Genomic DNA, 21225 nt, shown 5'->3' on the forward strand with positions numbered 1-21225 from the left:
GCTTTAACCTTTTTAATATTTATAAATCAATTTTACATCTTAGGGGAGGGCCAAAATTTGAACAGTTCTTAACGGTAGTGTGTCACCCTTGGTAAATAAATTATTATTATTACACGACTCAGGCAGTCAGAGGGCCAATAACTAAAATCAACCAATCAAAATGCTCTATTGTTGGTCAATATTCTCTCAGTATTGGACCGTGCACTGTCCCGAATGGTCCCGAATGGTCCCGAATGACACCGCACTTGTGTCCCTTTGAACTTCAGTCGTATAATAAATCTCTTATTAACCAAGCTTGCTCAGGACCGTACTGGAAGAATATTGGCCCTTGGTCTTTTTCGTACAGCTCGGTCCGTACTGTCAAGACCTCGGGCCGATATTCTCCCAGTACGGCCCTCATGCTTGGTTAATAAGATATATTTACATAAAATAACAGGAATTGACTGCAAGACTGCATACCAATTATTGATCTTCTAGGTCCCTTGTTACTGCAGGAGGGCCAGATTCCATCAGATGATGAAGAGTGGCTGAATGAATCCAATGGCTCCGGCAACTCTTCTGCCAGAACTTTGTAACTTGGATTTACAGGTCTTCTTAGATGTTCTTCTATACTCCCATCATGATGTCTTGGGATTCCTCCTGTTGAAAGGTGGATCGGATAAAAAGATATATGGTAAGAGGGTGCAGGTAAAATTAACACAAAAGCAAGACTGTGCTCTAAGGAAAATTGAATGAAGCCCAGTGTTCTAAAACTGTTAAATCCAGGGTGCCCAGCATATAGGTAAAATTACCACAAAAGCACGACTGTGCCCTGAGGAAAATTGAATGGAGCCCAGTGCTCTGAAACTGTGAAATCCAGGGTGCCCAGCATATGCTTTTTATGAAAAAACTAAAATTCCTGAGTCACCCAGGAACAAAAGTAAGGTGCCAGGGGCCAGTACTGGGCACTGCTAGACCACAGCTTTGCAAAGGGAAAACAATTTTCCTAGCTTTAAAATATATGACAAGAAACAATGGTCATATGAGTATTCTAAAAATTTCAATACAAAAACAGAGAGATGACCAGACTTTAATATCCCTTAACACCCTAAAATCAGGTTTTATATTCTCCATACTGTTCTCAACACATTTCTTAAGGTGCTGACAAGGAGAATTTGTTTCACAATCAAGAGTTTCTTTAGTAAGAGATCATTTCCTTTATTCTTGCCAATCAGTTCAAAGCTTCAACATCCCCTCCCCCCCGGCAACTCATGGGCATTTGATCGTCATCTGTGTGCAGGTGGGAAATTTGAATCTTGCCTGCTGGCTGGGGTTGGGAATTTGAACTGGAGGTGTTGAGTCTTTTCAGGGGAATAGTACAAGTTTTATATCTTTAATACAGAGATTTTGAAAGGTAAACACTTGTTAACTTTAGCTTTTGAGAGTGATTGGCTTTGAAGAAAAGGTCTAGATTTCGATTTTAAAGCTTGGCAAATGTGTAGAAGGTCATGGTCACTTGTTTTGCCTTCTCCAAAAAAAATTGACCATCAAATCTGGTACTGCACAATCTTAAAACATTCAAATTCCCAGTGGATTATCCAAGGGGGGGGGGGGGGATCGTCAAAACTTCAAGTTGATTGATGTATTGATGCTCCTATTCAAGGTAGATTTTGCAAGGAGACTTGGATACTAGTTATCCATAGGAGTCAAAGAGTTAACTGAAATGGGCAGAAAAAAATTAGTATTGAGCTTGGTGGTGTTGTGGTGGGCATCAAAGGGCTCTAGAAACTTGGAAATTGATCATTGTAAAATATAGGTCTTAAGGTTTCATATACCTTTGAGGTCACTCTCTTTCTTGTAATCATGATTTTCTGAAACACTTTCTTCAAAACCACCTTCTGCTTCCCGATTATCATTAAGTGAACAAGTGTCTTCCATCCCTGCTTCATCAATCTGGCCCACAAAGTGGTCTTCCTTGAAATCAAGGAACTCAGATGTTTTATCCTGTTCTTTAGAAAGATTGTTCAATGCAAATTCCTTCAGTTCCAGATGTTCTTGTGCCTGGTCAAACACCAAGAGAGGGTTGTCAAATGGACATGGATGTGACAAAGTATCTTCAATGTCTTCATCTTCACTGTCTTCATCTTCCCCCCCACTTTCTTCCTTAAATTGTGTTTCCATCATCTCTGGCAGAAGAAAGCATGCTGACTTAGTTGCTGAGGCCAATGAATTAGCAGACGTTACGAGATCTGGACCACACCCACTAAACCCTCTCTTTGTTAGAGTCCTAGTTCTCTCTTCTTGCTTGTTTTCTTTCTCTTCTTGAGTGTTAGCAATCACACACAAAGAGCTTTTAAAATCTTCAGGTTCTGTACCAGCACAGAACTGGGAATCTGGAGGGGAAAGGTCCTTGTCTTCACATGACTGATACAATATGCTATCTTTATTTAATCCTACAGTGTGTTTTGGATAAAATTTACCCAGGCTCCGTTCTGCAGAAAAATCTGCACTGTTGATGTCACTTTCCTCTTGTAGGTCAGTAATTAGGGGGGAGGACCCTTCCTCAAGTGAGCAATCATCAGTTTCTGACAACAGCTCATCAGCAAATGATCCAGTCTCGTTTTGAACATTTCTAGTAAAGGAGGCTAAAAATGCATCTGCTGATATACAAGGAGTTGTGATAAGTCCACTACCTCTATCATCAGAACATTCGCTTCCTTCTGGAAGACCATCGCTGCTAGACAATTGTGACAAGAGTTCATTTGGAAACTTCTGCTGTTGATTCTGTCTTATTGTCAGGTGGCTCTGATACGGAGAATCATCAATCTCCATTACATTTTGATGTTTGGTAGTCTGGGTCATTTCACTTGTTGCTGTTATGTTACTAATAGGAGATGGGAGAAATGTGGCTTGAACAGGAGAAAAACCAACTTCATTTTCTACGTGGCCTGTTGATGCAAGTTGCATTGTGGCTGAACCTTTGAGTTTATCTTGTGGTGGTGGTGATCCACTTGTTCCATTAGCAAGAGTAACATATGACCCAGCTCTATATTTCCCATGTTGCTCTTCTGTATGATATGTAGGCTGGACAACCTTAGTAACTGAGCCATCATTTGCAGCAGTTTCAAGACTGGTGGATGTAGATGAACCAACTGTGGATAACTGCTCAACATCTTCTTCATCACCTTGATCAACATCAGCATCAGGAATGACAGACAACATTCCAAATTCTGTATCCACTACTGATGAACAGAGGTGCTCATCAAGGTCTAGTCCAAAGAAGTGTTTCCCTAAGGACTGCATTGCCTCAGCCTCAGCTCCAGCCATTTCGTCATCATTACTGTAATTATCACTACTAGTTGTCTCTTCTGACTGTGATTCAGTAGGGTCTTCTATATTATTATTCCTGAACACAAGAACTGTCTGTTGGTTTGTTTGTGGCAATGCAGCCAAGGGATCTGAAACATATCTTATGTCTTCTTGTGTCTCAGTGGGTTCCATCTGTTGTCCAATTCTTTCCAGCGATCCTTCATTGCTAGTCTGGAGAGATGGAGGACAAGAACTAACTCCAGTGCTGCTTCGTTGTCTCATAACATCTAGATTCCCTTGCACCCTGGATGAAGAACTTTCATACTCATTTTCAGTTGTCAAACTAGGAAAGGAAAAGGTCTTTGAGAGACTCCTCTTCCTTGAACTTGCATTGTCAAAGAGGGACAAGCTGTTAATTAGTGAAATACCAGCAGTGGTGCTGTAGTCATCATTGAGTGACATTTCACCACCTTCAGTGCAAGGAAGGCAAGCATAGTCCACATTGGAGACCTAAAGGACAAGAGATGACACCACATTAGCAAATTAGGACCTCCCACACACTGTTGGCAACTGATTTGGAACATTGTGGACTTGCCTTATTGTTTGCTGAAAAGGAGCATGTTATTGTTGCCTGTCAACTTATGACTTTGAAAAACTGGCATGATGAATGGCTGCAATTGATAGTACGAATGAAACACCAAATACAAATACTTACTGACCAAACAGAGGTTAAATATAAATTAGACCCACCCATGAAATTGTTTGGAATAAAAAAAAGTTTATGATTCTTTCCCAATCAGTTTTGAGCCACAAGGATCTCAAAGGTTGCAAGTTGTTAAGGTAAACATTCAATTTTTGTTAAATGGCACATTTTCATGCTAACACCCCAGCTATGCACAGTGTGGGAAATTGGTATCACAGAGTACACTATTTCAGACTTCAAAATTCATGCATACCAGACCAGTTTGACATCACTACATAATGAACTGGAAGACATGTTGCTTGAATGATCAGTGCACTGCACTCTGGGCCGAGAGATAAGAGTGCGAGACCTGACAAGGTCATTGTGCTGTTTTCTTTGACAAACTACTTTCACAGTGCCTTTCTCCAATGCAGTATATATGGGTACCAGCAATTATCAGGGAAGACTGATGGAATGCTGGGAGAGTAACTTTGCCATGGACTGACATCCCATCCAAGAGGAAATAGTGATGCTCCTCGTCACTTCATGTTATGGAAACCTGAATAAACTCCAGACTTTACCTTACCTACCTAATACACTACAAAGCAACATGTTGGGAGCTAGGCAAATTTTAGAGGGTTCTTTGTTTTCCATACAAAAATTTGTTCACATTTAATTAAATGAAATAAATGGTTCTTCAACCTGTGGAGGATGTACCAAGGTGAAGAAAAGATCCTTGTGGCTTAAGATTACCTGAGAGTCTGTCTGCATGGTCAGTAATTCCAGCGCATTCTCAGAAGATGGCAGAACCTCCCAATCTTCCACCTCCATGTGATCAGGGTGAAGGAGGATCTCAGAAGCTTCATCATCAGACACTAGGAACAAAATAAATTTCTGTTAAAGTCACTTTTTTTTGGTTTTGGTGTACTCTCACATGAATAGACAATAACTCTTTGTATATTTAACAACAGAAAACTCTGTTTTCCTGAGCGTATTTCACTTTGTCCACATCTGACAACTACCAAGTACTACTTGTTTGACAAATGAAGGACATCAAGAACTAGTTCAATATGCCAATTTACTGTGATCTGCCAGCTACCCCATTTGTTAGAGCATGAATTCAATTACACCAATCTTGGAAGTTCATCACTATTTAATAGAAAACAGAAAATAGGAAAAACCACAATCTATGAAATTAAACTGCCAAATGAATAAAATGATGCATGTGGCAACCACACCTGATAAGAAAAAGCCTATTTCTCATTTTTAATTCATAGCAAATCTGGACAATTTTTTTAAAGTTGCCCCCCCCCCCCACCCCCATTGTCATCACTTAGACACCACACATGTCCATTAAGGTGTCAAACATTCCTAACAACATCCCTCTTATAGCCTTTGACTGATAGCAACTTCTTTTGTGAGAATTTTTGTAGTAAGCCATCTTAAATCAAAGACAAACTTAGTAGGATTAGATGCCAGAGAAACAGACTGGACCAAAATCAGTGGTGAAAGTTGGAAAACTTGATTGGACTCACTTAATTCTGGTGAGCGAAGCTCTGTCACCAAATCCCTGAAAGACAATCTGTCCTGTGGGGTGTAAGGCAGTTAATTAAAATAGTAATAATTAAATAGGTAACAATGAATGCCTTTGAATACCACATTGAGTATGTTTCATACAATAAAATTGTTTTACTACAATACAATAATTGTTTTACTACAACCATTTTGAAATCACTGGTGGTCCCTGCAATCTGATTGGCTCTAATTGGTTTGATTTATTCACAAATCGCACCATTTTTTGCTCTAAATCACATCAATCTATGCTTGACTGAGTTTTTGACACATGACATCAAAGTCTTTCTGTTTTGCATACAAAATAAGATGTAAAAGCATTTCTGGTTCTGCTTTTATTTAAAAATCGGCTCAGTACTACATCAGTAAAATATTTGAATTGACCAAGTCCTGTATTTGGGTGATTTCAAAATGGATCTAATAAAGTGGTAATTGAACCCCATGTCATGCAATTTTGGTCAGAAATCATACAGTCTTGTGATTTCAAATTGAACGAGCGCACAGCCTGACTCATTTGATTTTGAAATCACACCTATGATTTCAGCCCAAATTGCACTCCACTCAGTTCAATTACCATTATCTATCATGATCAAGTGAGTTGATAAATAAAATAATGTAAATTGGCCACCATAATAAAGAGTTTCCAAAGCTGATGTTTAGACCATTTGCTCTTCCTTACAAGATAGGATGAGAACTATACTTTCTATTCAACGAAAAAATTAAAAATCAACAAGAAAAAGTATTTAAAACAAAACACATGCCAACCTCTGGTTTGGGAGCAAAGCATCTTTTAATTAGACTTGCCACACTTGATGGACAGTTTGGTCTGAAACATAATTTTTAGGCAACAGCATATTATGTTATTTCATGAATATTTATTAGCAAAAGAACTTCTTGCAACGGAAACTTTCCTTACCTGCTTGGATTGAGATAACGTCCTTCCATATATCGAATCCTCACCTGTCAAGGGATATTGATTGGACAATGTGAAGCAGTGTTAGATTTACAAGCACTAAGTGACTCTTAGACATATAAGCATCTCCAAATTATGTGTTCCTTCACTTGGAAATGTCTTGACTTTCAGTATATTACTGACAAGAAATTTCTTCAAACAGTGCCTTTTGCACCAAACATAGGTGACAGAGCAGCAGGGGGGGGGGGGGTGACCTTGATCCCCAAGCAAAACTTTGGAGGGGTTTTCCCCCCTCCCCACTCTTCATTGCTGACAATATCGCTAGTACAGTTTTAAAATAGTGTGGCAAAATATTTGATCTCCTAATCTTTTCAAATTGTTTCATCAGGACTGTGCTTGGCAAAATGATATGTAGTATGACCTTTTTTCAATGGAGGCTTGTGTTCAGCCTTGTGTTCAAATGGAGATAAAAAGGTATACACTTGTATGCAGGATGAGTCCCCCCTTGAACCCCACCCACACTTCAAAGTGTTCTGCTGCCTCTGTTTAATTATAAATTGTTAACCAACACTGCTTGAAGAGGGAGGGGGTAGGGGGAGGGGATAGGGGTAGGGGGAGGGGATAGGGGGAGGGGATAGGGGGAGGGGGTAGGGGGAGGGGATAGGGGTAGGGGATAGGGGGAGGGGATAGGGGGAGGGGGCTGAGAAGGGGAGTGATTCAATGATGGGGTAACATTTCATGTAGAATAGCCATGTCATGAAAAACACAGTAAAAGTTTTATTTGTGAACCTCTATTACACAGACCTTTACTTTGTTGCAGCAATATTTAGACTTGCGGCAATGTACTTCACTTAATAATGTCACCAGAGGCTCAAAAATACCTTCAAAGAAAAACATTTTATATACCTCTTCAAGAGACAACACAATGTCCCCAGTGAAAGAAGAATGATAAGGCCTCTTCATTGCAAACAATTCCCAGACTGTGACTCCAAATGACCAGATGTCACTTTCCTTGCTGAATTCGTTGTTTAGCAGAGCCTGAGGTGACCACCAGCAGTAACTGTTGAAGACATGTTGGAGTTCAAGCACTACAGTTAAAGTATAGTGTAGGACAATTTTTTTTGCAATATTTTTGGAAATTTAAATCTCAACTTGCAGCATGGCAGTTTTCTCCAAACATGTGGGATGCAGTTTTTTAACACTACCCCCCAAAGTCCTCCACCATTTCCCAAGCCTTATTTAGTTTTGGATTGTTTTAGAAATAGGCTGAAACAGGACCTCAAACAGCTTTATTTTATCTTAAGTCAAAATTACTCAACTCAATGTTCATTAACAAATTCTTACTAGTTGTTGTTATTGCCATGTTATTTGCTCATAATGTAACAGTTACTGTGGTTTCAGTATGACATCAACTTTAGACTCTGTATGTAGTATTTGGTGATTTCTTTTGTAATAATGAGGTATTTGCCAATCTTAATCATTAACCCTTATACACCCTCACATCATACAGGGATGTGGTCTAGCAGCACCCACCGCCTTGGCGCCTTTCTTTTGCTCTTGGGTGACTCAGGAATCTTAGTTTTTTAATATAAAGTATATGCTGGACACTCTGGATTTCACAGTTTCAGGGCTCTGGCGTGGGCTCCCTTCAATTTTTCTAAGAGCATAGCCTTGAGTATGCATATTCTTTACACTGTGCTCTGTACATTTCCTATAATGGTACCATACTAAAATGGAGAAATTGTTCACCAATCAAGAACTTCTTGAGTTGGCGATCATTTCAGTCTGTAAAGACCAAATTCCTCTTTAATGCTTTTGTTAAGTGCTTCTCTGACTTCGTTACTCGAGTGAATACCCAAAACCAAAGGAAATATACAAATGACAAACACAACTACCAAGCAGTTGACCAAAATGATTTTGGTACACAGAACATTCACTAGCAACTGAGGTCATGTGACCAAAAAAGGTGGGGAAAACAAAAAACAGGGAACCCAGCTAACAATTTCCTTGATTCTCATGACATTACTCTTTTGTTCAGTGGTGATACTGTTAGTAGAAATTAAAAGCCAGTGACTCCTATGGATTAAAGGGTCAAGAGAGAACCTAGCTATATATCACATACTTTAGCCTCTCACCTGTGTCCTCTTTGGGACTCATGAGAGAAGCTGTGACCATTCTTGTGAAGTTGTATGAGGTAGAAATCACTGAGCTTGACACAATCTGAGTCAAACACTAATACATTGTGTGCACACAATCTACCATGAACACAATCCTGTGATCAAGAAATAAGTTAGAAGATATATAAGGAAGAACAATGCCACGAGAAAATTAAGGGACAGAAATACTCACTGAGTGAAGTAAAATGAAAAAAAAAAAAAAAAAAATCCAACTGCTTTCTTGTGTTTTTAAATGTAGATGACCATAATATATTACACTCTTGTGACTTATAATTTGGCTAAAAACAACTTTAAATTTGGAATTATCCATGAGGCTACTGTGATAGGCTGAGCTTGACTACCTTGCTGTGTAGGAACATCATCCCCTCTGCAATCTGCATTAAATAGGAAATGAGCCTGGCTATCGTCATTCCATTTTCTTCTTTATTGCTGCAAAAAATTTTGAAATAAAATTCCATGACAGGATGGAAACCATGTGCATGGTAAGTAACTCCTGTTGCCTTAAATCCAAAGGATTTGTGAGAGACAATGGAAGGTACTTACAGTGTGTGTGATTTCTGTCTGGTCATGTTTGTTGTTATAATAACTAACTTTAATATTACTGAAACTTTTATCTTTTTTATTATAGCAAGGCTGATATAATGTATTAATTAAGAGTCTGATAAGAATTAAATAGCATTATAATCTCACTCTGTATGACAGCCATCTAGATCAATAAGAGAAGAATGCTTTCTGAGTGGTTTTACTTCTCTTAAAACCTCAAGGATCCTTATTAAAAATGTACTTTAAAATTGTAATTTGTAAATTTCTCTTCAGAACTTTGCAAAACACAATGCTTCTATTTTTGCCCACAGAGGCTTCAAATGCTTTTTTTTTTCTTTTATGTCTCTAGTTAATTGGAACTAACTATAAGACCATATGCTCTACAGCCTGGTGCAGCTTTGACCCCATCAGACAGAGTGATCACAATCAGCCAATCAGCCAATCTTGAAATTCAGGCAAATTTAAGGCAAAGAGGTCAGAAGTCTCGGTAACTTAATCTCAAAAACATGCATTGCATCCAGAGGAAATAGCACCAGGAAGAAACACGCATTTCTCCCTTATGTTATGTATGACTGCACAATGATGAGCTTTAAAGAGAGGGAATGCTTGGTCTTACAGCAGACGTGGTATGAAATGGTTCATATAGGACTTGCCCCTCTCTATCTCCCCTCTCAAGAGGCTGATTTTCTGACACTCCCTTGCTTAAGGTGAGGACAAAAGGAGGGGTGGAGGGGGTGGAGAGGTAAAAGGGTTATAATGAAGATGGGATTGAGATAGAGATAGTGATCTTGTTCTGCCCATGAGAGGATCAAGCCAGTGAATATTAAGAGTTCATAAATATAGTCACACTCAAAGAGAGGTATAACTGGGGTGAAGGTAGCAAAATTAATTCTGGTGATTACAGTTATGCACTGACCATTACTTTTCAATTGACAATACAATTTACCTTTCATTCTTAACATATTGATCAAGGGGACCTTCTGCTGCATATTCAAATACAAAGATCAAGGCTTTTTCAGTTTCTTCTATACCATAAAACATAGTCAGGTATGTGTTTTTCAGCTCGGTGAACTTTGCCATAAACTCTTTGAAGTTTATTATTTTCTGGGGAGATAAAATGATAGACTCATCACGGGTCATTCCATTTGGTTTTCTAATAAAATTAATTTTTATCATGGATATCACAAATAGTATCTCTTTTAGGCGTGGTTGGCTCCTAATTGTGATACTATAAGAGGGGAGTCTGTTCTAAGTTAGCAATTAAATCTGCTTTCCAGTTCTTTGCTTCCTTGACCTTCCTTTGCTTCCTTGACCTTGTTTTGTATGATGAATGAGTGCGAGTGTGTGTGTGTGTGTGTGTGTGTGTGTGTGTGTGTGTGTGTGTGTGTGTGCACGCACGTGTGCGTTGTGTGTGTTATATCTGACCCAAATAAATACATTACATAAATCACCAGAGTATAGCTGCCCTTTCATTCTAGCCCCTATGGTTATTTGGAGCAGCTAGTACTCCTTTATATTCTTGTAAATTTACCATTATTTTTATCAGTATTTTTTATGTTGGGTACAAATAAAGTTGTTGTTGTTGTTGTTGTTGTTGTTGAAGTTTAATTGTCAAAAGAGAAAGCAGACAAAGTGTAGTTTTAGAAATTATGTTATACATTGACTAATTAAGTCCTGCTTAACAGTCATTATGATAGATTTTTCAAAAGTAGCTTACATTCTTTCCTCGAGGTTTGATCAGTGCTCTTGAAACCACTGCGACATGTTCGTCACCACAGTCCAAGTAGCCCTTCCTTACTTCACCAAATTCACCCTGTTAAGTACACAAATTAAAGGTTTTAATCCAAGTATGTTAGCATCATGATATGAAATGTTAAGGCTAGAAATCAGGTTGATTAACTTGTGCTTTCCACACGGCGAATACTTGAAGTGGATTGCTTATTTTCATAGAAAGCTATCCTGCAGAGGTGTTAAACGATTTTCATGATAATAGTGATCAGGGCTCAACACTAATGGTAGCCCACTAACCATAGACTAGTAGAAATTCAGTTTTGGTTAGTGGTTTTCAATTTTCACTAGCCAGTTTGGCTATAAGTAAACAGACTGAAATTGTCATACCATCTGAAAACATCTAAGATGTTACTACCCACTTGGCTAGTAAGTTGAAAAGTTAGTGTCGAGCCCTGGTGATGATGATGATGATGATGATGAGAAAAACTATAACAAAATTATGATGAATCAGATGAAATTTGAAGGAGAAGTATGCACAAGAACCCCTACACTTTTTATCAGCCTTTTCTTTTAATAAATGCCATTGGATAAATTATGTGAAATTATGAAGCAAGACTGAACATGTTCAAGGGTTTTTATCTAGACGTGACTGGTAGAGGTAGTGAAATTATCAATTGATTTTAGCTTGCAGTGTTTTACCAATAGAGAATATGTTTCTTCATCCAAGTTCAAGCCTTGTAGTTGGTAAGAAGAATCAAGAAGACGAAATTCTGGTATAGCAGGTGTCAAAATCTGTCGGTCAAGCAATGCCGCAAAACCTAATAGAAAAATAAACAATTGAAGCCACTAATGCTATAAAGATCACGATGAGGGTCTCCTACACCCTTTTGCAAAGCCCAGTCACATAAAAATATTTGGCCTTTTTATGTGTCACAAATAATATTCATAACACTTTCACATTCACGCAAAATTTGAGGCAATTACATTGAATTACGATTTTTACTTTTGCTGGTCAAGACAAGTCTAACACAACAAAAGGTGACAATGTCTCACTTATTTGTTTATTTAATGGTCTGTTTTATTACTTGTCGATCCATATCAAGTCCATCTCCTGTCAAAACCATGGTCAAAACCTGACCACGGCTGTTTGAGAATAACTACATTGCTAAAACCATAAAATAGCTGGAAATTCATCATGCAAAACAAAATGGTTCACAAATCACATTTAATTCTGATCAGTTCTCGATTCACGGGTCAAGTTTAAATGAAAAAATTTGTTCATGTGGACATGGAAAGATCTTATCTTCAATCACTATTTGCGAACAAGAAAAAAAGTCAAATCACCTTTCACAAGAAAAAAAAAATTGCTCAACCATGCTTCACTTAGCATAGGGGACCCTCTACAATATGGTTGCACGTGCATGTGTATAACTGAAGTCTACAATTTCACCACTTTCTATAACAACTTTCAAGGATCACCATTTTTAAAGTTTATAAAGTTAAAACTGAGAATTCAAATAATTTAATTATTGGTCTGGGAGAAAAGTTTTAGAATTTTGGAAACTTCCAAATCAACAACACATCACTTAAATGCATGTACCTTAATTTGTTCCTTGTTTTACTGACTAATTGTTAGTAACAACTTGAAGGTAGTTTTAGTCTTATCAACTGAGCTGATAATGTGAATTGGCCACCGTAAAGAGTTTCAAAGTTGATGAGTAAGCAAGTAAGTTTGTGGAGACTTCATGTACCTTTATATGTAAGACAACAATTCAATACCTCCAATCTTAATCCAGAACATTATCCTTTGTTATCAAAATTTCGCAAAAATATCCTTTGTTGTTGTCAGTAATAATCAAAAACATCACCTGTGGAATTTGGTGGAAGCATCTGCTTCAAACAAACAGGAAGTCCATCCTGGGGTGGAATGTAAATCAAAAATAAGTATTCTTTAATTAATTTGAACTTTGGGATTTTCAACACAGCAGATTAAATTTATAATTCTCTGTGCTGATTCCTCTGTTAAACTTTTACACTCTAACATGAGAAGAAATTATTCTCTATACTGCATATTTGCCAACTCTCCTGGATGATCTGGGAGTCTCCTGGATACAGAGTCAATCTCCCGCTCTCCTGTATGGGTGACCAAAAGTTCCAGATAAAAGGAAGTTTGGATCAGTTGCCCACAAAAAAGAAAACTAGTACAATTCAAGCTCCATGTGTTCCAGAATTCCAAAATTATCTGGCTTCTTGTGCTTGTATTATGGTTTCTGGCTTCACTATCGGTTAATTCTCGCATGACGCACATTGTTCATTGCAAACAAAAAGAAGAGAGTTTCTTCTTTGTTACTCCTATGAAAGCGAGAGTCTGATTGGATGGGTATGCAACCAATTGAAGTCCAAAACAAATAAATCCGTATTTTCCCCGTGAAATTGCTCGGCATGCTCACTGATACTTGAAGGTCCATAGTCTGAATCTCAATCATGGGGGGGGGGGGGGGGGGGGGAGAAGAAAGGGAGATGTAAGAGGTCCAAGTAAAAAAAAAAGATTTTCTGGGGGGATCGCATTGGCAAATTCAGTTGGGGGAGGGTGCTGCTCAGAAAAAAAATCTCCAGATTTGAGATCTCCAGAGGTTGGCAGGTTGGCATCTCTGATACTGTTCTCTATATATTTCCTAAACTGCTGACTGGGAGAATTTTTGGGGGTCAAAGACTTATTTTGCTAGTAGAAATAAAAATATTGAACTCACTGCAGAGAGTCTGTAATGTTCTACAAGTCCCATTAAATCTGAAAATCCTTTGCTTGGGTCACTTTCATGGTAATACATTCCAGTGTCAGCACTGAATTTGATAACATAATGCCTGACTTTCTCTGCTACACAGACGGAGAGTATGAAGGTGTCATGGGCATCTCTACCCTTCCGTAGCAGGAAAAAGCCATCTTTGGTTTCTCCTTCTACTGTTCCCCTCAGAAGCAGGTTTGTGGCTTTGTCGCGCCTGAAATGACGAGTTGTTTGTAATTAACAACTAAAAAAGTTTGGATATATCAACAAAGTTGAAATGGTAAATTGGCCACCGTAATGATTACAAAAGCTGATGTTTCGAGCGTTAGCCCTTTGTCATTTGCTCCGACGAAGGGCTAACGCTCAAAACGTCAGCTTTTGTAATCGTTACGGTGGCCAATTTACCATTTCAACTTTGTTGATATATCCAAATTATTTCGTTACCCCCACCGACGCAGCCCCAAACAGTTTCTTTCGCAATGTCAGCCTTTAACTAAAAAAATTATCACATCAGCAGGGTGTTCATGGGTTACGAGAACAAAACTTAATAATAGCATGGCCCAAAAACTAACCAAAACTCAAGAACTACAATACAACATCTAATGAGTAATATTCAAATCATAAATGCCCTGTAGAGAGAAACTTGTTGTTTTTGGGTATCTTTTCTAATATTAAATTAAAGGTGCATGACATACACTTACGTGATAGGTCCATGAAGTGTAGCATTTAAGCTCTTAGCGCCTAGAAAACAAACAAACAAAAATAAACAAAAACTATCACTACAATGAATGTTTTTTTAAGTTTGCTTTAATTTCCAAGAGTTCAATCCCTGCATAAACATCAGTAGTTACTAAAAAATAATTCAAGATGTAAGGATTTGGAACAATACCATTATAAATACCCAAATGATCTTATTCCTCCAGTCAGAAAATTACTAACCATGTAGAAGCAGCTTGTACTGGTTCACCATGAGTCTGTAATATCCCCCAATGAGAGTGATTAGGGAGTAAGCGTCATTGGTGGAACTTGCTGTCAAAATCTGAAATTGTTTAAGAACCATACATGCCAATTACAAGGCTGTGGGTAGAAATATTTGGCCGAGGGAGACAACAAAGCAAATGCTCGGGGTAAAAGTCATAGTGAGATCTGGGCAAGCCAATGTTCGAAGACTAGTGACTTGCAAATGCCACATTTCAAAGGTAATACTTAATAAAGTTTAAACTTTTTACATAAAACTCCATAGACAGACAGCATGAAAAAACATTGCAAAAATGTTTTGAGAGGTAGGGGGGCCCATTAAAATTGTCCCCATTCACAAACAGCATACCTACAAATACTACACAGTGAGAGCCAGAAGGTCACAAACTGCAGCATTACACATCATCGAGTGATAGAAAGCTTGATTTCTGAAGTTCTAGCAACTTCATTAGTTTATATCCTCTGGAGCTCTGGGGCATTATTTTATTCTTCTAGAGCTCTTTTCCAGAACAACTGAAAATCTGATTATCAGTCTTAGGGCTGCAGGAAACTTGCCATTGAAATATAATCTGCAGTTATTGGAAGGGTGTCGCAAGGAGGGTGAGATATTAGTCAGAGAAGAAAGTTTTTCTGTTTCACTAGGAAGTGGCAGCAGGGTCCCTGTCCACCCCCTATCCCTCCCCCCCCCCCCCCCACTAGAGCCAACCAGAAAAATTAAGGTGGTTTCAATTACTTCAAGACTAATTAAGATGGATTTTTCAAACAGAAATGCATTAGACTGTTTTAATTAAGAGAGACTACATCTCAACCCTTTAACTCAGAGATCTGATTGCTAATTCTCCCCTCTAGCTGCTACACATTATCCCATCGATTAATTATGAGAAATTGGTGTTTGATCAAAATAAAAACTTCTACTTGATATGTTTGAGTATTCTCATTACCTGTTTGCTGGGTAATGTGTGGATATCACAGGGAGAAGTTGTATGTTAATCACTTCTGGGAGTTAAAGGGCTGATATGCTGTGTTTACAATGTTAAATTAATACCAATTACCTCTGGATGATCATCCTTTCGAAATATTTTAACGAGGTTTGTCATGTGGTCGAATTGTATTTCTGTTACTTCAAAAAACTTTTCCACTATACCCTCGAGATGCTGAAATGGAATACAACCAACTTAGAACCAACTATTTGAAGTGTTTCACCAGCCCACCATCACAGCAACATAGTTTCAATCAATTAGAATCTAATACCTAGACCAGTGTTTGGATCTCCCTTATTTCAAAGCAAGACAGGTAAAGGAAATTTTCAAGCTGGTAGTCAGAGCAATCCTTTTCCTGCTGAATTTTTAACAACCCCATGCAATTTAGTAGGTAACAAAAAATACCACAGGCAGTAAATTTTTTCTAGGTACTGCATGAAAAAGGAGAATAGTGAATAAGAATTCATTTTGTTCTGTTTCATAACAAATTAACTGATTATTGTAAAACAAATGTTCCTAGTTGGAATGAAAAAACCTCAGTTTAGGGGACTGTGCTATAGCAGAGCCAAAGAACCACAAGCTAACCACTCCTGTCTTAAAGCCAGAAGTATAAATCCCTTTAAACTGCCCCTGAGACAAAAATTGACCAATTTTTTTTGGGCTAATTTGTTTACAGAATGTTGTATTGGGTAAAGTTAAAACTCTTTTCCTCATTAAAAACTCAAACCAAGCCTTAGATGACCAATTTTTACTGCTTAAAAGTCGTCCAAAAATCGTCTGCCATTCCTGAAAACATGTTCCAGCTGAGCCCACGATCGTACAGCAGAAAATGCCATCATGATGTCAAAGACTCAACAAACCTATGCTTTGCTTTGTTACAACTCTCTTTGTTCGCTGCACAGAAAATCACGTTACTTTTTTGAGAACTGTTTCGTTGTCAGTCGTAAAGTGTTGACTTTCTCTGACGATGAATTGTCCCAGAAATCATCTAAAGCCTCTGAGGATAGTTTGCGTCAGCAAACGATGAGTTTTTGTCATGAGAATAAAGGTAGACTGAACGGCACCGACTCCCCATGTGGCTTTTGTGGTTACGCACTTTATCGCCTTCAAATTGTATTTTTGCTTGTTGTATGGGATTTTCCCTCTTAGTTTGTAAGAAATGATCAAACGATATCTAGAAACTGATTTCAGCAATGGCTGATTGTGTATCAAGGCCGATACTGGGAGTCTGTGAAAGCCATTTCTAAGTTAAGCCATCAATGTGTTTGCCCCGATGCAATTGGTCAAAGACCTCATTAACCCTTTCCTGTGTGTTTTTTACTATACATCTCTGCTTAAGGAGGTTTGAAGTGAACTCTGTTGTCGAGTTGCATTTTGGCCTCTTCTATCGTTTGTCTTATACGTGATGACTGTTGTTGAGTTGCTTCAGTGAGGTTTCAAAGCAGAGTTTTTTCACCTCTTTTAGAGCTGTGACCTCATTGCGTTACAAAGTATTTTTTTGGCTTAGATACAGTCTGCAAGTTGTGTTATGACAATTTTCCAGGTAGCTCTGAAGGGTAATAGAAGACTGAACTGTTGGGTCACTTTGATATGAAACAGAAGTGATTCTTTGTTTTGTCTGTGAAAGGTGTATTGGAGGCACATTCGTCTTGTGAATAAATCTCACGAGAGTTGGCCTGATTTTACATTCGTTTGTCATGGGTGTTGGGATGAATTTGAGACCCTTGATGGCATGCTGACTTGGCTGTCAGATGGTTGATAGTTTTGAGAGATTTTTTAAAATTTTTTCATTTTTCTCCATTTCCTTGGCTACAAGCCTACATTTTAAAGTGTTCTACGCTCTGTGTCTTCAGCTGTTTGTTCTGTTTTCACTGATGTTAAAGCCAGCTTTTTTAGAGACAGAACACATTTATATTTTACGTCTCTCTTGTTTTAAAGTGAGTTCTTTGAGGTCAGAAATCTCATTCCTTGATTTGGCTATTTTATTGTTTTTATTTACAATGAGCACTTTCCTTTGTGTAAGGTATTCCACCAGAGAGTTGTTGAAGGCAGATATTGGTCAGCACACATGTAAAGGTGACAAAACAAGTAGAGGTCCACAGACTTCCCTTTCGTCAAGATTACACTGAGAACGGTTTTCTTGTCCTTATTTTTGAATGGCAAGCACTGAACCCGGAAGAATTCTTTGCCTAGATCCTTGGGGGTGCACAGATCTCTCAAAACAGTATTCTGAGAAGTGTTCAGAGCAGAACACAAATATTCCTGTAGGATTGAGTTTGCCCGGTGGGTTCGCACAAATAGCTCTGTCCTATTTGCAAGGCTTCGATGCAGAGAAATACCATTAGTACGGTTGCACGATTGCTACAGTCTTGAATTATGCATCGATTTCCCGTCATTTTTGCATAATTATGTTTTCGTAAGAATAGAGGAAAGCACTCTGTTATATTTGCTTGACATTTTGCCATGTGAGATTTTCCTGTTGAGCCTTTAATGTCACTTCCTCTGAGTCCTGCGATCAACTTTCGGAACATGGTCAAATAATGGCGGACACGAAATTGCGAATTTAACAGCCCAAAAAAAAATACATCTAGCGCTCGGATTACATTAGAATTTGGCAGGGTTGATGGAGACACGCTAAATGTGCAAATAAAAAAAAAAATGATGTATGAAAATTTTGATCTCAGGGGCACTTTAAGCTTTTGACTTATGAAGGTCATATGAGTAACTCCCCCTCTAACTCCCTTAGATTTCCTTGTAAATTAAACAGGAAAATATGGTGTCATATCAACATTGCACCCTAATAGCTGATAAGCTTGTCTGTTGCCATTACCTGTCTGCAAGATGAAATATAGAAAGTGAAAGGAAAAGTTACATGTCAATCAGTTCAAGGAATTTAAAAACAGGGTACAACAGATTTTGACAACCAAATCCATCAGCCACTTGTTGATTCTGACAAGAGCACAGATTTGAAACAAGACAAATTGTTTACCAAGAAGGACAATGTTTGATCATTAATTGCTTGATGTTGTTTTCATATGAAATGTTCAAATGAGACTTACACTGTTTTCAATGTCTTTTCTCCTCTTCTTAATTCCAAACGCACTGATCTGAACTTCAAACTTTCTATGACTGCTTCCATTCTCACCCTGGTAAATCTATGAAGAGAAATGTATATGTGACCATTAATTCAACTTTCAGGCTTAACACAGCTTGTAAAGTTTAATGGAAGAAAATCATTCAAGCCAGTTGTTGTTCTCAGAGGTCATTACATGATAACATTTGACCCGGGAGAATTAATTTTGTTTAACAATAAAGAGCTTCAGTCTTTTCCAAAGCCGACCTCTGGGACAAGACTGGCCAAAGCTTTGACCCCATCAAAGTGGAGATCAGAAAAAAGGAAATGGGGGGATTGGCCACACACTCCGGAAATCCCCCTCAAACGTCACCAAGCAAGCCCTTGACTGGAATCCACAAGGAAAGCGAATAGTAGGTAGACTGAAACAGACTTGGCGCAGGAGCACTGGCGCAGAGGTAAAGGCCATAGGAACAACATGGGCACAGCTGAAGAGGACCGCACAAAACTGAGTGTGTTGGAGGAGTGTTGTTACGGCCCTATGTTCCTCAGGGGAACAAAAGGCTAATAAGTCAAGTCAAGTAAGCTAAGTCAGTCTTAAGTTGCTGATCATTTCCTTTCTTCTCCTGACCTTTATGTTTGATTAAGGGGTTACATTTAATATTGTAAGGAGAAATTAGGTGCTAATCACTCTTAGAGGGCAAAAGGGTTATACAGTTGACACATTATTGCATCAAACAGTACATTTTAATTAAAGATGAAATTGCAGATCAAAGCTATCCCGACATAGAACCCTTATTGCCCCCTAAACAAAGTTGTGTTCTAACTGCTTCTTACAATCATAAAACTCTTTATAAACATGGTAAGATCTGGGAGGGTCTTTTATCAAAGAGTAGTTAATAGCAATTATCATCAAACTTCTATTCATTTTGAAAACATCTCAAAAATATTGTCCACATCTGCCTTAGATTTCAGTATATCAAATGGTAAACGACACAAATATACACTACTGAGTTGTGGATGCACGTGGGAGGTTGCTAGGCATGAAAGAAGTGTAAGAGTGGTGCGAGGTGATAGCTGAGAGTGACTCTTGCATATTGAGTGCATAGCATATGGGCAAATGGTGGACAATGAATTCACTAATCAGAACACTGGTTTTACTTTGGTGGTTATCACCCATATGCAAGTCTTCTGATAAGGTGTGATAAAAAACTGTAAATTGTGTGAATTGTGTGATAAAAATTGGTGATTAATGCGATTTTTGTGCACATCGTGAGATTTTTTCTGAGCTATTTTAAGCTTGTTTTATTAAGTTTTAAAGACAAAAACATCCTTTTCACTCTTAGGAAGACATGAAAGCCATCCTCTATGTCTTTGTATTAAACTTGTTTTGATATTTTGCTATTTTAACCATTTTTAGCATGTGTGCTTCAACCAGGATGCCACATTGGATGTGTGGCCAAGGTCTGGGTCAAGTTATCCAACCCAGACCTTGGCTAGACATGTCCAATCTTAAAACCACACGTTGATGGAAAGTGTGTTTTGAAGGTAAATCCTGTCAAAACGACAAGTAAATAAGAGATATTTTTTAAGATGAAGTGTGGAATTTTTGCAATTTTCTATGAATATGCAATTTTTTGTGAATTAATGTGTGATCAGATGCAACTGAGGTTGATTAAGTAAAATCACACCATCGCATTCTATCAGAAGCCCTGCTTATAAGCAAAAAATGTAATTCAACCATGTACAGGGCTTCTGATAGAATGCGATGGTGTGATTTTACTCAATCAACCTCAATTGCATCTGATCACACATTAATTCACAAAAAATTGCATTACAAACCTTTTCAAAAGACAACTTGTGTACAAAAAAGTCTTCAGCCTTTTCCAGTGTGCGGATATACTCTATCTTGAGCTGGGTTGCTCTGAGAGACTCATAGTTTTCCAGATTCTCTTTAAGGAAAGACTGTGTTTCTTTCAGGGAGTATTCCTCAAATATCCCTCTCTGAAGTAATGATTTAATACGATAACGAGACCTGACAATCATTAATAAATTAAATGTTAGTAAGAAGGTATTTTTTGAAAAAATTAAACAAAATTTAAAGTTTAATATGCATCAAAGAAATCTTAATAGCCTGTCTGAAGAATTTACACCATTTTGTATGGTAACTTCTTTTTGAGGTCACTTACATATCTGCATGAAAAAAATAATTTATTTTAAAGTACTAGATTGTGAGATAATTAAACTTTCAACTTTTATCAAGGAAACTTATTAAAATTTCTAAAAATTCAAGAACAAGTTATGGATTTAATATAGGTTTCAATTAATGCTTTGGGTCCATCCTCTTCTTGAAAAGGAACCTTGGACCACCAATAAAATGATAAAAATAAAATAATGTTACTTGGAGAGAGGAAATCCCCTGAAATATGCAGTAGTATTTCATATCCTTGGAAAAAGAAGCTAGTCCCTCTTGCTGCTGATTTGGTGTCAGAGAACATTCCTTTC

The 21225-nt window shown here is 37.9% G+C and overlaps 1 protein-coding gene and 1 long non-coding RNA gene across 2 annotated transcripts in view; one reads left to right on the forward strand and one right to left on the reverse strand.

Moving 5' to 3' along the window:
- The window catches only part of LOC111339307 (uncharacterized), a 35213-nt gene that overhangs the window by 9036 nt on the left and 4952 nt on the right, over nucleotides 1-21225 (reverse strand). Inside the window, exons 4-22 of the mRNA XM_088725777.1 lie at nucleotides 20563-20755; nucleotides 18707-18802; nucleotides 15720-15821; nucleotides 14629-14728; nucleotides 14391-14430; nucleotides 13657-13903; nucleotides 12775-12823; nucleotides 11606-11724; nucleotides 10893-10988; nucleotides 10122-10279; nucleotides 8974-9061; nucleotides 8591-8727; nucleotides 7362-7515; nucleotides 6459-6502; nucleotides 6308-6368; nucleotides 5506-5557; nucleotides 4724-4845; nucleotides 1815-3798; nucleotides 460-639 (exon numbers count right to left, since the gene is read on the reverse strand). Coding sequence (XP_088581903.1) covers nucleotides 460-639; nucleotides 1815-3798; nucleotides 4724-4845; nucleotides 5506-5557; nucleotides 6308-6368; nucleotides 6459-6502; nucleotides 7362-7515; nucleotides 8591-8727; nucleotides 8974-9061; nucleotides 10122-10279; nucleotides 10893-10988; nucleotides 11606-11724; nucleotides 12775-12823; nucleotides 13657-13903; nucleotides 14391-14430; nucleotides 14629-14728; nucleotides 15720-15821; nucleotides 18707-18802; nucleotides 20563-20755 — 4022 coding nt within the window. The remainder of the gene's footprint in view (nucleotides 1-459; nucleotides 640-1814; nucleotides 3799-4723; nucleotides 4846-5505; nucleotides 5558-6307; nucleotides 6369-6458; nucleotides 6503-7361; nucleotides 7516-8590; nucleotides 8728-8973; nucleotides 9062-10121; nucleotides 10280-10892; nucleotides 10989-11605; nucleotides 11725-12774; nucleotides 12824-13656; nucleotides 13904-14390; nucleotides 14431-14628; nucleotides 14729-15719; nucleotides 15822-18706; nucleotides 18803-20562; nucleotides 20756-21225) is intronic.
- On the forward strand, nucleotides 545-10765 carry LOC148728218 (uncharacterized). Its single transcript, XR_015988947.1, has 2 exons — nucleotides 545-673; nucleotides 9525-10765. It is a non-coding gene; the product is annotated as an uncharacterized LOC148728218 (long non-coding RNA).

This window comes from Stylophora pistillata, chromosome 6 (assembly GCF_964205215.1).
Source record: "Stylophora pistillata chromosome 6, jaStyPist1.2, whole genome shotgun sequence".
Lineage (NCBI taxonomy): Eukaryota > Metazoa > Cnidaria > Anthozoa > Scleractinia > Pocilloporidae > Stylophora > Stylophora pistillata.